This window comes from Gnatocerus cornutus, chromosome 6 (assembly GCF_029298725.1).
Source record: "Gnatocerus cornutus isolate USDA-ARS CGAHR chromosome 6, icGnaCorn1.1, whole genome shotgun sequence".
In the NCBI taxonomy this organism is placed as follows: Eukaryota; Metazoa; Arthropoda; class Insecta; order Coleoptera; family Tenebrionidae; genus Gnatocerus; species Gnatocerus cornutus.
Genome location: NC_142238.1, coordinates 5,291,360 through 5,304,223, shown reverse-complemented (window position 1 = coordinate 5,304,223; position 12,864 = coordinate 5,291,360). Strand labels below are relative to the sequence as shown.

At 36.5% G+C, this 12,864-nt stretch overlaps 8 protein-coding genes across 9 annotated transcripts; 5 read left to right on the top strand and 3 right to left on the bottom strand.

The window, feature by feature from the left end:
• Nucleotides 1-92: 92 nt before the first annotated feature.
• Nucleotides 93-758, bottom strand: LOC148172345 (anaphase-promoting complex subunit 15). The gene is made up of 3 exons (XM_088040128.1): nucleotides 543-758; nucleotides 427-486; nucleotides 93-376 (listed from the first exon to the last, which is right to left on the bottom strand). The coding sequence occupies exons 1-3, from the start codon at nucleotides 684-686 to the stop codon at nucleotides 218-220; spliced, it is 363 nt and encodes a 120-aa protein (XP_087896254.1). The 5' UTR covers nucleotides 687-758; the 3' UTR covers nucleotides 93-217.
• Nucleotides 759-2,640, bottom strand: LOC148172344 (U3 small nucleolar RNA-associated protein 15 homolog). The gene is made up of 3 exons (XM_088040121.1): nucleotides 2,356-2,640; nucleotides 2,052-2,308; nucleotides 759-2,008 (listed from the first exon to the last, which is right to left on the bottom strand). Exons 1-3 carry the CDS (start codon nucleotides 2,443-2,445, stop codon nucleotides 799-801), a joined length of 1,557 nt encoding a protein of 518 aa, XP_087896247.1. The 5' UTR covers nucleotides 2,446-2,640; the 3' UTR covers nucleotides 759-798.
• A 17-nt stretch (nucleotides 2,641-2,657) lies between these two features.
• DCAF12 (DDB1 and CUL4 associated factor 12-like protein) lies at nucleotides 2,658-4,673 on the top strand. The gene is made up of 5 exons (XM_088040122.1): nucleotides 2,658-3,225; nucleotides 3,275-3,673; nucleotides 3,723-3,938; nucleotides 4,020-4,208; nucleotides 4,256-4,673. Exons 1-5 carry the CDS (start codon nucleotides 2,818-2,820, stop codon nucleotides 4,409-4,411), a joined length of 1,368 nt encoding a protein of 455 aa, XP_087896248.1. The 5' UTR covers nucleotides 2,658-2,817; the 3' UTR covers nucleotides 4,412-4,673.
• A 91-nt stretch (nucleotides 4,674-4,764) lies between these two features.
• On the top strand, nucleotides 4,765-5,641 carry LOC148172342 (uncharacterized). The gene is made up of 2 exons (XM_088038537.1): nucleotides 4,765-5,071; nucleotides 5,118-5,641. Exons 1-2 carry the CDS (start codon nucleotides 5,002-5,004, stop codon nucleotides 5,606-5,608), a joined length of 561 nt encoding a protein of 186 aa, XP_087894663.1. The 5' UTR covers nucleotides 4,765-5,001; the 3' UTR covers nucleotides 5,609-5,641.
• A 67-nt stretch (nucleotides 5,642-5,708) lies between these two features.
• LOC148172341 (poly(A) RNA polymerase gld-2 homolog A-like) lies at nucleotides 5,709-8,785 on the top strand. The gene is made up of 6 exons (XM_088038534.1): nucleotides 5,709-6,365; nucleotides 6,412-6,523; nucleotides 6,578-6,842; nucleotides 6,892-7,060; nucleotides 7,149-7,421; nucleotides 7,472-8,785. Exons 1-6 carry the CDS (start codon nucleotides 6,035-6,037, stop codon nucleotides 7,924-7,926), a joined length of 1,605 nt encoding a protein of 534 aa, XP_087894660.1. The 5' UTR covers nucleotides 5,709-6,034; the 3' UTR covers nucleotides 7,927-8,785.
• LOC148172340 (E3 ubiquitin-protein ligase RNF181-like) lies at nucleotides 8,519-9,478 on the bottom strand. The gene is made up of 3 exons (XM_088038538.1): nucleotides 9,289-9,478; nucleotides 9,128-9,237; nucleotides 8,519-9,072 (listed from the first exon to the last, which is right to left on the bottom strand). Exons 1-3 carry the CDS (start codon nucleotides 9,476-9,478, stop codon nucleotides 8,938-8,940), a joined length of 435 nt encoding a protein of 144 aa, XP_087894664.1. The 3' UTR covers nucleotides 8,519-8,937.
• Nucleotides 9,479-9,586: 108 nt separating this feature from the next.
• Pbp49 (proximal sequence element A Pbp49) lies at nucleotides 9,587-10,980 on the top strand. 2 transcript variants are annotated; one of them, XM_088038535.1, is made up of 4 exons: nucleotides 9,587-9,854; nucleotides 9,900-10,113; nucleotides 10,160-10,564; nucleotides 10,610-10,980. In XM_088038535.1, exons 1-4 carry the CDS (start codon nucleotides 9,637-9,639, stop codon nucleotides 10,952-10,954), a joined length of 1,182 nt encoding a protein of 393 aa, XP_087894661.1. In that variant the 5' UTR covers nucleotides 9,587-9,636; the 3' UTR covers nucleotides 10,955-10,980. The 2 variants fall into 2 exon arrangements, with proteins under 2 accessions (XP_087894661.1, XP_087894662.1); XM_088038536.1 differs by having other exon boundaries at nucleotides 9,718-9,854; nucleotides 9,905-10,113.
• Nucleotides 10,981-11,077: 97 nt separating this feature from the next.
• On the top strand, nucleotides 11,078-12,795 carry LOC148172338 (adenylate kinase 8-like). Its single transcript, XM_088038539.1, has 4 exons — nucleotides 11,078-11,456; nucleotides 11,501-11,600; nucleotides 11,648-12,498; nucleotides 12,547-12,795. The coding sequence occupies exons 1-4, from the start codon at nucleotides 11,121-11,123 to the stop codon at nucleotides 12,793-12,795; spliced, it is 1,536 nt and encodes a 511-aa protein (XP_087894665.1). The 5' UTR covers nucleotides 11,078-11,120.
• The last annotated feature ends 69 nt before the right edge of the window (nucleotides 12,796-12,864 follow it).

Sequence of the window (12,864 nt, the reverse complement as noted above, 5' to 3'; positions counted from 1 at the left end):
GAATTCGTGATATGTAAGACATTTACAATCTGTCGCATTATCGAACACTAAATATTCCGAAGCTTCAAAATTTCTGCTCTCTGGTGACAACCCAGCTTTTCAAATGCTTTTAATTTACATTTTGAATGATTCATGTTTGTAATAATAATTACCAAGTTATTTTATTACAATAAATATTATAATCACACCTTTCTCATTCATCACAAGTACGAGTCATCTAAAACACGTCACTTCCACTGCCAACATCTGCTGGAGAGTTTCTTTCTTGAGAAACATCCATTTCGATTTCATCCTCTTCTTCCTCATCATGACTCTCAGACTCGTCGTCATCGTCATTATCGTCTTCATCTTCATCGTCGTCATCATCATCTAAAGGCTACAAACAGAATTAAATTTAAATCAATTCAATTTCAAAACCAATTATACCTCGCAAATAGTTTTACCAATTGGAGTCACATCGCTGTCGCGTTGTGAGATCGATTGCAACTATGAAATCAGAGATTAAAACATAACATTATTCCTTATTTATAACATAAGTATACCCAAGCTTGATGTTGAGCTTCTAGTTGTGAGACTTCCTCTTCATCGTCACAGGGCTGATCTACATCAAACCACAAAGAGTCTGTTAATTTTGGTTTTAGCTTGGGGAATAAAGGAAAGGTACTCATTTTGTACACAAAAAACATATACGATTTTGGAGGTTAGAAAAACATGATCAGAACTACGAAAGAAGAAATGAACTACTATGAAGCGCGAAATTTAAAAAAAAAACTCATTTATTTTACATTACTTTAACTGTCACGTAAGATTTACAATTAAATTCTTCTGGGCATCAGTACTAGGTGTTAAATTATGGGGTACGCTTTCATTAATTCTCGACTGCACTGTAGCCGCCGACAGCAGCATGTGCATCATTCCTTGCAACTTGTTTAACTCCTTTGCAACTTCTTCCTCGTCCTTAAGTAACTTTGTTAGGTTTATTAATAACCCCCTCAATACCGGGCTCATTATTATAGGATTTTCCTTGTAGGTGTCTATAAAGATGTTTGCAGCGTCTACTAAAACTTTACTAAACCTGATTTCTGTAATATTTCTAATGAAGAATCGTAGAATTAGCGTCAAAGACTTTGGATCTCTCCCTTTGAACGCCTTTTGTAGCGCTCTCCTTTTTATTAGTTCCTGTATTAAGCTGACTGTTACTTCAGGTGTTTTGGTGGCCACATAATTGAGGAGGACTGCATCTAGCGCTTTTGAATATTCGAATTTTCGCAAACATCTATCATGTTTGGTTTCTACACCGGGCTCATATTGGGGTACAACGACATCAACGACTGGTTCATGCATGTGAGTGACATGCTGGAATGATATTTTCTTCTCCTCTTTCTTTTTTTCTGTTTCCACTTTCCTGCTTATTGCAACAAGTCCGTCCACCAGACCAACAGCCAAAGTTTCGTCGTTTTTAGACACATCCATGCTTAAGATAGAATTGGGATAATCAATAGTGTGAACAACTTTAAAGCTACTGATATCATAAACTTTCACATGCCTATCCAAGCTCCCTGATAATAATCTCTTGTTATTACTGGCTAGTCTAAGACATGTGATGGTTTTGTGGTGTTGCGATATACTTCCTAGGAGTTTGCCCCCCGCCAGAGTGTCCCAAATTTTAATTTCTGTTCCTCCAGCTGATACAAACAGACTTCCAGTGGGTAAAAACAACACAGATTCTACAGGACTTCCATGGTTCACATTCAAAACCATTTTGTCCGTTCTCAGGTCGTACATTTTCACTGAATTGTCATATCCTCCTGAAAGAACAACATCTGGGACTGCTGGACTCGTAGCTCCTGCTCTTATGTAGTCTTCATGGTCTGTGTATGAGTGGATGTTTGCTTCAGTGGCAATATCCCAAATTTTGAGGTTCTTGTCGTCGGAGAATGACGCGATTTGGGAATTTCCTTCAATGAAGCGCGTTCTGTGCACAGCAGCATTATGACCTTTAAATAACCTGAAATTAAAGTTGTACTGAAGAAAAGCAGTATAGTTTTTACCTTAAAAGACTTTTTGTAGACGTGTCAAACAATTTAACACTTGCTTCTTCGCCCCCCGCGCATAACAAACGGCCATCGGAGCGAAACACAGCCCCATACGCATTTTCTCGAAATCTAGACAAGTTTTTAGTCACCAACTTTGTAATAGGATTGTACACTTGCACGCGAACTGAGCAAGTCACAGCGAATAAATAGGGCTCCACTGGGGAAAAATCTATGTAATCAATGGGACCAAACTCTTTCACCAACACCGGTGTCTAGAACATCGAAATTATTTCATGAAGATCAATCAAAAGAATCTTACGCCTAATTGTTTCCAGTATAACGTGTCCGCAGTAATTGCCGACTTGTTTTTATCGTAAATTTTGGTGTTTAGTTTCTTGAAGGAACTCATTTCACACGTGCTTTGGCGGTTGACTTTTCGATTTCTGTCAAATCTGTCAAATATCTGTCACCTGTCACTTAGATTTGTGTAGTTTGGTTAGAATTGCACCAACTTTTTGATCAAAAATCGGTGAAAGCAGCTGAGGTACTCTATTTTTTTCAGTCCAGGACTCCAAATTAACGCAAGTACTTGTTTCTAGCTCGTTTCAGTTACGCGTTTTTGTCGAATGAATGCCAACCAGGTGCCAGGTCGTCACCTCATTGTTACAAGCTTTGACAGTTTGTGTATTGACAATAGTTTGTTGTCTTCTATTGAAAGACTTTAGTAGCCTTTACAGTAATGATTTATTTGGGTAATTAATTTGGGACGAATTCGGCCAAAATGTCGAAAACTCGAATGATCCCAGTGTACGGGAGAGCTCCACCTTGTTCCATACCATCTAGGATTGAGGAACGTAAGAATAAGGCTAAAGCAACAAGACTGGAACACAACCGTAGGACTGATAAACCCGAAGACTTTATAACTTATGAAGATAGTGACAGTGATGAAGAAACTCTAGCAATGCAAAAGGAAATCTTGAATACTTCTTACAACTTTGTGGATTATGTGAAAAGTAGGGAAATGTTTAGTAAAAATACAACTTCAGTAGTAAGTGACTACGGGTCAAGACACATTCTCACCCATGAAATGTTCCGGGAGACTCCCATCACCTTGGGGAACATGAACAAGGTTTTCTGTTCACAATGGTTGAGTGATAGACAAGTAGTGTTTGGTACAAAATGTAATAAAGTAAGTTCAACCCTCTTTCCATTCAGATTCAATAAAAGTAATGTTGCAGTTAATGGTCTATAATGTGGTTACACATAAGTTGGATCAGATTCCTTCTTTAAGGAGCCGCAGAGACAACCCTGGAGGTGCAGAACAAGCACATTGTGGTATTCATTCAGTACAAATAAATCCTTCAAAAACGCTCCTTGCAACAGGCGCACGGAATACATGTGATATTGCTGTTTATAGGCTGCCAACTTTAGATCCTGTATGTGTGGGTGAAAATGCGCATAAAGATTGGGTGTTTGATATGTGCTGGTTGGATGACGAGTTTCTCGTGTCTGGATCTAGAGACACTAAAATGGCTCTCTGGAGAATAACCCCCGACATGTTTGAACATAAAACAGATATTCCTATGTATCAACACATCTCTGCCATTTCTGTTAAAGACTGCCGGAATTCTCAAAGGGTAGCTTTCCACATCTGCGAGAACGCAACGAGTTCATATTTTTTTTAAGGTTCGTGCGCTAACTTTTAACAAATCCTATGAAGAAATTGCGGCTTTAAGTTTAAATGGTTATATTCATATTTGGAACGCTGAAACATTCAAGCAGAAATTATCAAGAAAACTACCATCTTCTCAAGAGAATGTTTGTTTAGCTGTGCAGGAGTCGGGGCTTTATGCCGTGGGGTGCCGATCATACACTTTGCTTTTGGATTGCAGGACGCTTCAGGTAATTTTCTTTTGAAAGCTTCAGAATTGTCTGGATCTTATAGGAATATTAATGTTCTTTTTAACAACTCAAACGTTGCAGGCAGTGAAAAAAGTGTCATCTCGCTATTCCGGTTGTGGCATAAGATCGGCGAGTTTTCAAGGAGATGTTCTCACCGTGGGCACTGGGCTAGGAATGCTAATGTTCTATGACTTGAAAGCTGGAAAATACTTAGATTCTAGTATTAATTCTTCAAGAACAGTCGTACTTAAAGCTAGTAAAGGTTACGTGGTATGTTTTCCACTGAAAATAAATATCCTGTCTAACAGAATTTCTAGTTTCCAGACGACGAGTTCGTTGACAACGTACAAAATGTAAAATATGTTCCCGCAATTTATACTCATTGCTACGACACTAGTGGCACTAGATTGTTCACAGCTGGAGGGCCTTTACCAGCTACGTTAACTGGAAATTATGCAGGTTTATGGCAATAGTTTCGTACATCTTCATAAGACATAATTTATAAGAAGTAACTTATATTGTATGTATAGTTGAAAATTGTTTGATTTATAATTTTTATACAATCGTGCAATGCATTCCTTTATTATTTATTTGTATTGATTTAAATAGAAGGACTAGTCATGCTTTTTACACATTACATACTGTACATACAACATAAGGTAAATTGTTCTGTATTTGTGATACTAATAATACCTTGAAAATAAAGGTGACAGATCTGTCTTTTAGTTTTAATAAGTTATTTTAATTAATCACACAAAAAACTTCTTTACTTACGCAATAAAATATGAGCAAATTTTTTATTTCAACTTTTAATTAATTTGAATTTGGCGCCTATCTGCCAACATGGCGTGAACTTTCATGCGTTCCGTGAAAACTTGGAGTGAACCCGAGCAATCTCGAAATAATTTAAACAATTTTAAATAAACCAATCGTATCTGCTAGGAACCGAACACCGATTAATGTAAAGTGACACCATTTAACTTCGCACTTCGCTTTTATCCCGGATTTTTTACGATACCGGAGCAAGTGTTGGAGCACCTAGAGGAGCCCGCGCAATTCAAAAATGAGTTTCTTGCAAATTCTCTACGACGCCGACGACCCGGAGCAAAAACAAGTCCCTATTACTCTCTCCGGTGAATTTACGAACAATTTTTTGTAAATACTGACGACTCTTTGTAGTTTTGAACTCTCAGGAGGACTCGCTACCCCAAATTACAAAATCGGAATTAATTTATGACAAAAATGAAGACACTTCTAATGTTGCGGCTGAATGGAATGATCGAGAGACCAAGTATTTATTGAAGAAATACAATAAATATATAATGCTAACAGGTCGCAGCAAACAAATTCGGACGAAGAGGGAACTGTGGCTTCACATTGCGCGAGACATGAAAAATGATCTGAAAGTCCCAAAATCAGCCGCTCAGTGTGAAAACAGGTATAAAACTCTCCTGAGAAGGTGGAGAAGACGAAAAATTATAGAGCAAGAAACAGCAGATCCCGTTATTGATGCAAATGATCAAAATGAAACGAGCACAAGCGCGGTAAATGAAAGTAAAGAGTCGTTGAAAACGATATTGTTGGAAATTTTCAAACAAAAAGAGGAAAACAGGGAGAGGAGACATAAGGAAAAAATGGAGCTGATAAAAAAATTGATAGAAAGCATCTAAAAATAACAAATTTAATAAACATTTCAAATTGGTGGTAGTAGTTCAATTTGTATTTAGTTGATTTAGTTCAACCGGAAGTAGGAAACGAGTAGTCGTGATGACTTGTGTCCTTCTTCAACACGAGAGCGCAAGCGTAGTTTGGAGGCAAGATTGTTCAGATGAACAAAAAATAAATTGTAAAAAATGTTATTTCAGAGTGTGGTGTCAAGATTTAGACTCTCGGGTTGATTGTTTAAGTGGTTTTGTTTACAGGTGTGCAGTGTTTCCGCGTGTCAACTTATTTTTCCGATTTGACAGTTTTTAACCTCAAAAATCTCAATTTTTTGTCCGCCGAAAAAAAAGCCCATAAAAAGTCTCCTAAAATATGATTTGTACAGAATGGACTGAGGTTGTTTCGCGGAGGCAATTAAGTGTAGTTAGCAAACAATGGCATCAGGAATTACAGTTTCACCTAAAAATAATGTGCACCGCATTACTGAAACTTTAGTGTGTGGTAAAGAAGACTTTTGTCTGCATAATTTCGTCGAGTTTCAAGAGAACGGAGATTATCCGTATAGAACGGAATTTAGTTATGTTAATAACTTGAAAGGGGATTCCAAATTTCCATTGAAAGCAATAGTGAATTACAATAATAATGTGGCAGATTTGGGTCAAGAGAGATGTTTAAAATCGACGAGTGGCACAGATTCTTCACAAGACCATGAAACTGATGAAAGTACTGCCTCCCAGGTGTCTAGTGAAACCTCTGATACTAAAGGTACTGTAATCTAATTTTTTAATACATTTCTGACTGGATTTTGTAGGAAATAAAAACAGACAGCAGGAAAGAAAGAATGAAAAGGCTGAGATCTACCATAGATCTTGTTTTAATCAGCCTAGTTTATACCAACCCAATATCAATTTCAATAAAAACAGGTGTGTCTGCATGTCTGCATGTCTTTCATCACAAATAAATGTTTTATTCTTTAGCAAATATTATTACCGTTCTGGCCAGCGCAGTAAGTTTTCCAAACATGCAGAAGAGACAGAGCGAAAAGTTCATGGTTTAATGAAAAGATTTCAATCAAGAGCTTACATGATGAAAATCAATCCTAATCCACAAGTTTTATTAAATGGAAGTCCTTGGGATCCATTAAACCAGGCCATATGGGACATGTTTTTAGGCAGAATTCAGAAAGAAGAAACTTACATAAATAAACTGAATTTGTGGAAGTCAGTTTTTTTATTTTTTAAGGTGACTAAAAATGTAACATGAGTCTCAATTGTAACTTTTATGTTTACAGGTCTGCCTCAGCAACTACGGCTTATATTTAGTAGGATCTACAATGTCAGGATTTGCGTTAGAAGGAAGTGATATTGATATTTGCCTTCTAACAAAACCTTGTAGTAATGAGCCTAGGCTAGACTCTGTACATCATTTGAACTACCTGCAGCATGCTCTTCTAAAGAACGGTAATTTGCTTAATTACATATTTACTTTATTACGAATTAACTACGCTAAAATGATGATCTACAAATGTTAATTTTGTTCCCATTCCAGGCCTCGCAAGCGAAGCAGAGTTAATCATGGCCAAAGTCCCGATTCTGAAATTTAAAAGCAAAGATAATGGATTTCGTATTGATCTGAACTGCAATAACGCGGTCGGCATCCAAAACACTCATTTGCTGTATAGCTACGCCCAGATGGATTGGAGAGTTAGACCTCTGGTTATAATCGTGAAGATTTGGGCACAAGCTAACAACATCAAAGACGCCAGAAACATGACTCTATCCAGTTACTCGTGGACTTTGATGGTGATACATTACTTGCAGTGTAAGTACTTCTGTCTAACAATTCTTGTTTTTTCTATTGTTGTTTGATAGGTGGGGTATATCCGGCAGTTCTGCCCTGTCTGCACACTCTCTACCCTGAAGAATTTACATCATCTCAAGAAAACCGCACTATGGACGTCCAAGGAGTCATCAAAGGTTTAAAAGAGTTTCGCTCGGAGAATACGCGGTGTCTTGGTGATTTATTGATCGGATTTTTCCACTATTACTCTTATTTTAACTATCAAAATTACGCCATTTCAGTGCGAACGGGGTCGCGGTTACCAATTGAGATGTGTAAGCAAGCGAAAAGCCCTAAAAATGAGCCTCACCAATGGAAATATTTATGTATTGAAGAACCCTTTGATTTGGTCAATACAGCAAGATCAGTATTTGATTTAGAAGTCTTCAAACACATTAAACAAGTCATTGCGGCGTCTTATAAAGAATTGGCGGGCAACAAGGCGTTGAGCAACATTCTACCTGTACAAAGGAATGACGTAATATGATCACTGTAAGTTTTTCAATGGGATTTCTTTACATTCCGTGTAAACATAAAACAGTCAATATTTTGTTTATTTGCTACGAAACCATCGTTGATTTCGGTAAAGTTGAGTCACGTTATAAAAGATGATTTTTCTGGGGATATGTAAGTTCGCATTATAACCATTCTGTGATGTTTTGTTGAAAACTCAAAAAAATTTAAAAAGTTAAAATACATGTTGTAACGAAACATTTGTAAAAAATCGTTGCAGCAAAAAAAAGTATTAATTGTTGCTATGTTTTCGTTTATAGTTTGTTTTATATTTATGTAAGTATTATATTTAGAGACATGAATAACATTCACATTTTACGCTCAAAATAATAGGCGATAGTGCTCCTGATTTGGTAAAATATACATATCAATACGGGTCAGAAGACTTTGCCTTGATAAAAAATGCAACGATACTTAGATCAATTCGTTCGATTTATTCACACTTTTTCTTTACAATTAATATTCAATGTTTTTTATGAAAATTAATCCTTTGTCACATGTTACTTAACGATTTGTGATTTATCATCTGATCTCAGTGCTAATGTTAATGTAATAATTAGTCACGATGTGCCAAAGTTATATTTATTCAAGAACTTGTATTAGACAATATGAACATCAGATACAATAATTGTAAACAATAACTTAAAAACTTTAGGTAGAAATGTTACTCGTTATGTCTGATATCTACGAAATAATTTTCTGTTCAAAAAGGCAGTTTTGTAAAGTTTTTAAGTGTTCGTTTTTGTTAAGCAGAGGAACATGTCAACATTTTCTTCCTTCAGCTGATATTTTGTTCTATAGTCAGTAAAGAAACAATAAAACCTTTTCTAGAACACGTTCATTTCTTCAATCTTGCTATTTTTTACCCATATTTATTACATAAAATAAACAAACAGTTTTTAAACAGATTAATTGACAACAAATATTTATTTATAACATAAAAACCATACCATAAAAATAATACCAGGTAATAATTTTTTGTTCATCATGAAAACATTGAATTGTGCAACACTTGAAGCTCTGCTTCTCTCTCCTTCGCCCGAATTTTTTCTTTCTGATAAGCCTCATAGTCTTCATCATCTGTGGGTAACTCAAAACGGCACAAAGGGCAAGAATTCGTCTAAAACATAACAGGTACTCATTAAAACAATCCTTCTTCACCTATTACAACATACTTTTGAAAGCCAGGGTAAGATACACTCTGAGTGAAACTTGTGCTTACAAGGCAGCTCATTCACAGTCTCACCCTGTTCATGTTCTTTTAAACAAATGGGGCATTTAACACCTTAAAGCAACAAAATTAAATTAATTAAACAGGCATAGTTAGCCTACGTACCTGAATCAGTAATTGACACTTTGGGCAAATTCTCAACTACAGCTTTAGATGCAGGGGGTGCTAAATTTTCTAACAAAGATTCGTCAAAGATATTAAAGTCTCGAAACAGACGGGCCATGTGTAGAAGCTGATTGGGGGCCTGTCCATCAGCAAGGGGCTGCCACCCCATTTCTTGAAAATAATCACTCATCTTCGCAACTCTTGAAACAACACTGTCATCTAAACGTCAAAATGCATGTTTTATAGGTTAGTAATGTCACTGTCACGGTGACACTATCAGTTTTTAGGTTATATTTACAAGTTGAGCGCTTCGATTGTTGTTGTTTAAAAGTCGATGGTAAAGCCGAAATGGAGGAAATTTACCCCCCAGCAAATTACGGGGCGTCTAATAAAATCACGTTAGCCGATTATTTTGGAAAATTCGGAAATGTCTTCGAATCGGACGTGTTCTCAGCGTCTCGCACCGAGAATATCATTCTCGAATCTGAGTATTTGCTTCAGATCAAAACTTTGATGGACGTGGATGTGTCTTTTGACACCCTCAAAAATTTGTCAAACACATGCAGGTAAAAACTGACGTAATTCTCATCTCAAACTATTTCTAAATTCAGCATAGATCAACTTACTTGTGATATTGAGGACACTAAGAATTTCCCACTGGCTGAGCCTGCTTACATCAACTCCACTTCAAACCTACTTTTCCCGTTTATAACAACACACATTAGCAACTTGAATGTAAATAAATCTCTACAGCTAGTACAGGCGCGGTCGAATTCTTCTCAGATGTGTGCACACAGTAGAAGACAGTACCACAAGAAGATAGAAGTAAGGAAGCTTAATATGGTAACTTTTTTAGATTTGTTTTTTTTAGTTTCCTGAGTTGACAGACCCTACGAATTTATTGCCAGGAACGGAATTTGTGGTCTCAATTTTGATTTATAAACCAGTAGCTTTTAAATTCTTCTCTGCTAAGAACACATCTGAAAGATTGAGATTTGATCATGAGATCTTAGCACTAGGACGTAATACTTTATCGGAAGTAAGAAACGCAATACTTTGCGCATCTGATAGCGGGCTGTGTAAAGAAGTAGAAAATATTTCTGCTGATCTGAAAGAACTTGGAAATGCTAAAGCCATTTATCCGTCTGGCTTCTTATTTATTGATAACGTTTTTTACAATGATTTTTCTGACAAGAACGCTATCGATTATTCAGCTCCTATTATAGCATGGGCTAAAGACAAGAACATAATTCTTCATAGTCAAGACATGGAAAATGTAAGTTCTTGATTTTATAATCATTTTATTATTAGCAATCAACAGGTGACAATCGACACGTTATCACCACGACTGGGATATCCATATCTGTACATGCATCAAGGAGATTGTGAACATCTCTTCGTCTTCGCTGACGCCAAACTGTTAGACAACAGTGATTGTTTACACGCTCAGTCGTATCCCCACATTCTCAGATTAAATCGCCACGCCAATAAAATGTGCTTAATGTGCTCAGTGTCATCAGCAAAGTGGATATGTGTTGATAGCGACAGACTGCCTCAAAATAAAGTTTTTTTGTGCACGGAATGCTGTAATGCGTACAATTACGTGGACGGGAAAAAAATAGGAGACTTCAAGCTATACCCATATTATGAGCAACACGGATTATAATAAATAAATGTTACTTTTTAATTATTCTCAATTTTTCAATGTACTGCGAAATTCACGTTTTGTGGTTTATTTCGCCCGGCGCATCCACCATTTCTTCATTTTCAGATACAATCATTCAGGCCATGAAATCAACATAAATTGTCTTTCACACGTCAACAGAACAAAAATGAGTGATGCGACAAAGAGACCGTTGCGCATTCCTCCATGGCAAGTTCCCTATTTAGAGAAACACCGAATATTCGAACTGTTTCATGTAACACGTGCAATTGCTTTGTATTCTTTTTACTTTATATTTCAGGAACTTGCTAGAGAACTTGTTATACAGCAACCAGGGGACCACGTTTCGTTCCTTAAAGAAATTTTAGTAAATGCTGCAAGAAGTAGAGACACCAGTCGAGTGATCATTTTGTGCTCGCCGAAAGTAAATTGTTTGGAAATTTCGTCATCAATCGCTCAAGTCACTAATCAGAATGTTATCACAGAGTCTTTGTTGAGGGCTTTTGTAAGAAATTTATCAAATTAGGTTTTTGCTAACACGAATTTTAGAGTGGACATTCTGAAATCACAAATCCTGTAATCAGAGCTAAATACATTTCGCTGTTAGTTCGGAAGGATGATTGCTACAAGAATGGTTGGATTTTAGTAGGTACGGATCAGAAAAAGAGATTTTTGTATGTTAATTCGAATTTTAAGACTGCATTAAAAATGAAAAAGACGCAAAAGCTTTGATTGATGCCGGAATTCTTCCAACTCATGTGATCCATCTTATTCCTTCACATAATCATTCTTTGAATGAATTACTTTATTGTCACGTCCTTCCAGAATGGCCCGAATACAGAAGAACAATTTCACGTTTAAGAGAAGTTTTTAAAGCCTCTCTAAAAGTAGGTAATCTGATCTTTTCCCCACGTTTCATTTTCTTTCAGGAGGTTTACCTGCAAAATAATAGTTTGGACGAAGTGGTAACAGAATGCGTTGATATAATAATGTCTAAACCAGCAAAATACATCATGAAACCCAGGGTACTGATTTTGGGCCCCAAAGGTTCGGGAAAAAAAACTCAAGCTAAGCTTTTGTCTGAAAAATTTGGAGTGATCCACAGTATGTTTGTTTACGAAACTACACTTTTAAACTCTTTGTTTCAAGTTGAATTCGAACGATTACTTTGCGAAGTTTGGTCTTCAAATTCAGATCTAGGTAATAGATTACGAGCTTGTAAGGATGAGGCGTGCTTGCATTCTGACATCTTGGCCGAGATTCTACACAAACGTGTTTTGGAAGAGGATTGTTTGAAGAATGGTTGGGTTTTGACCGGATTTCCGTTTAGAAAACGAGATTTTGAATGCTTGGATTGTATTTATACACCACCAAACAGAGTGATATTTTTGGAGTGTGAACTCTCTGTTTGTAAAGACAGACTTCTAAACAAGAAAATAAACGTTCATACTGGATCAGTAAGCGATATCAGGAAACACCCAGAAGTAGAGCATCTAAAGGACTTTAAATTTCATCCTAATGATAATGAAGAGGTTATAGATGCGGAGGTAACAATAGAAATTTGAAAGCTTGAAACTTAGGTAGAAAGTTTTTAGCTCTCGTACTATTGTGAAAACTATGGGGAATTAAAGAAATACTGTGGACCGACGGCTCATTGTATAAATGGAAATCAAGAGATACGATGGATTCATGAAATACTTTTAGCGATAATAACAAGAGCACCTCCGCCTTCAGTTCCTAGAAAACCTTTTTCGGAATCTAGTAGCAGTAGTGCATCCGCAGACACTTGTTGTTGCTCACCGATTCCATCGCAGGTGTTGGATTGCTATACTGTGAAATTATGAAACAATAAGCACATTTTTTCGGACTTGTCTTTTCTTTTTTTCCGTTTTTATTTGTACATTGTTTCGTTT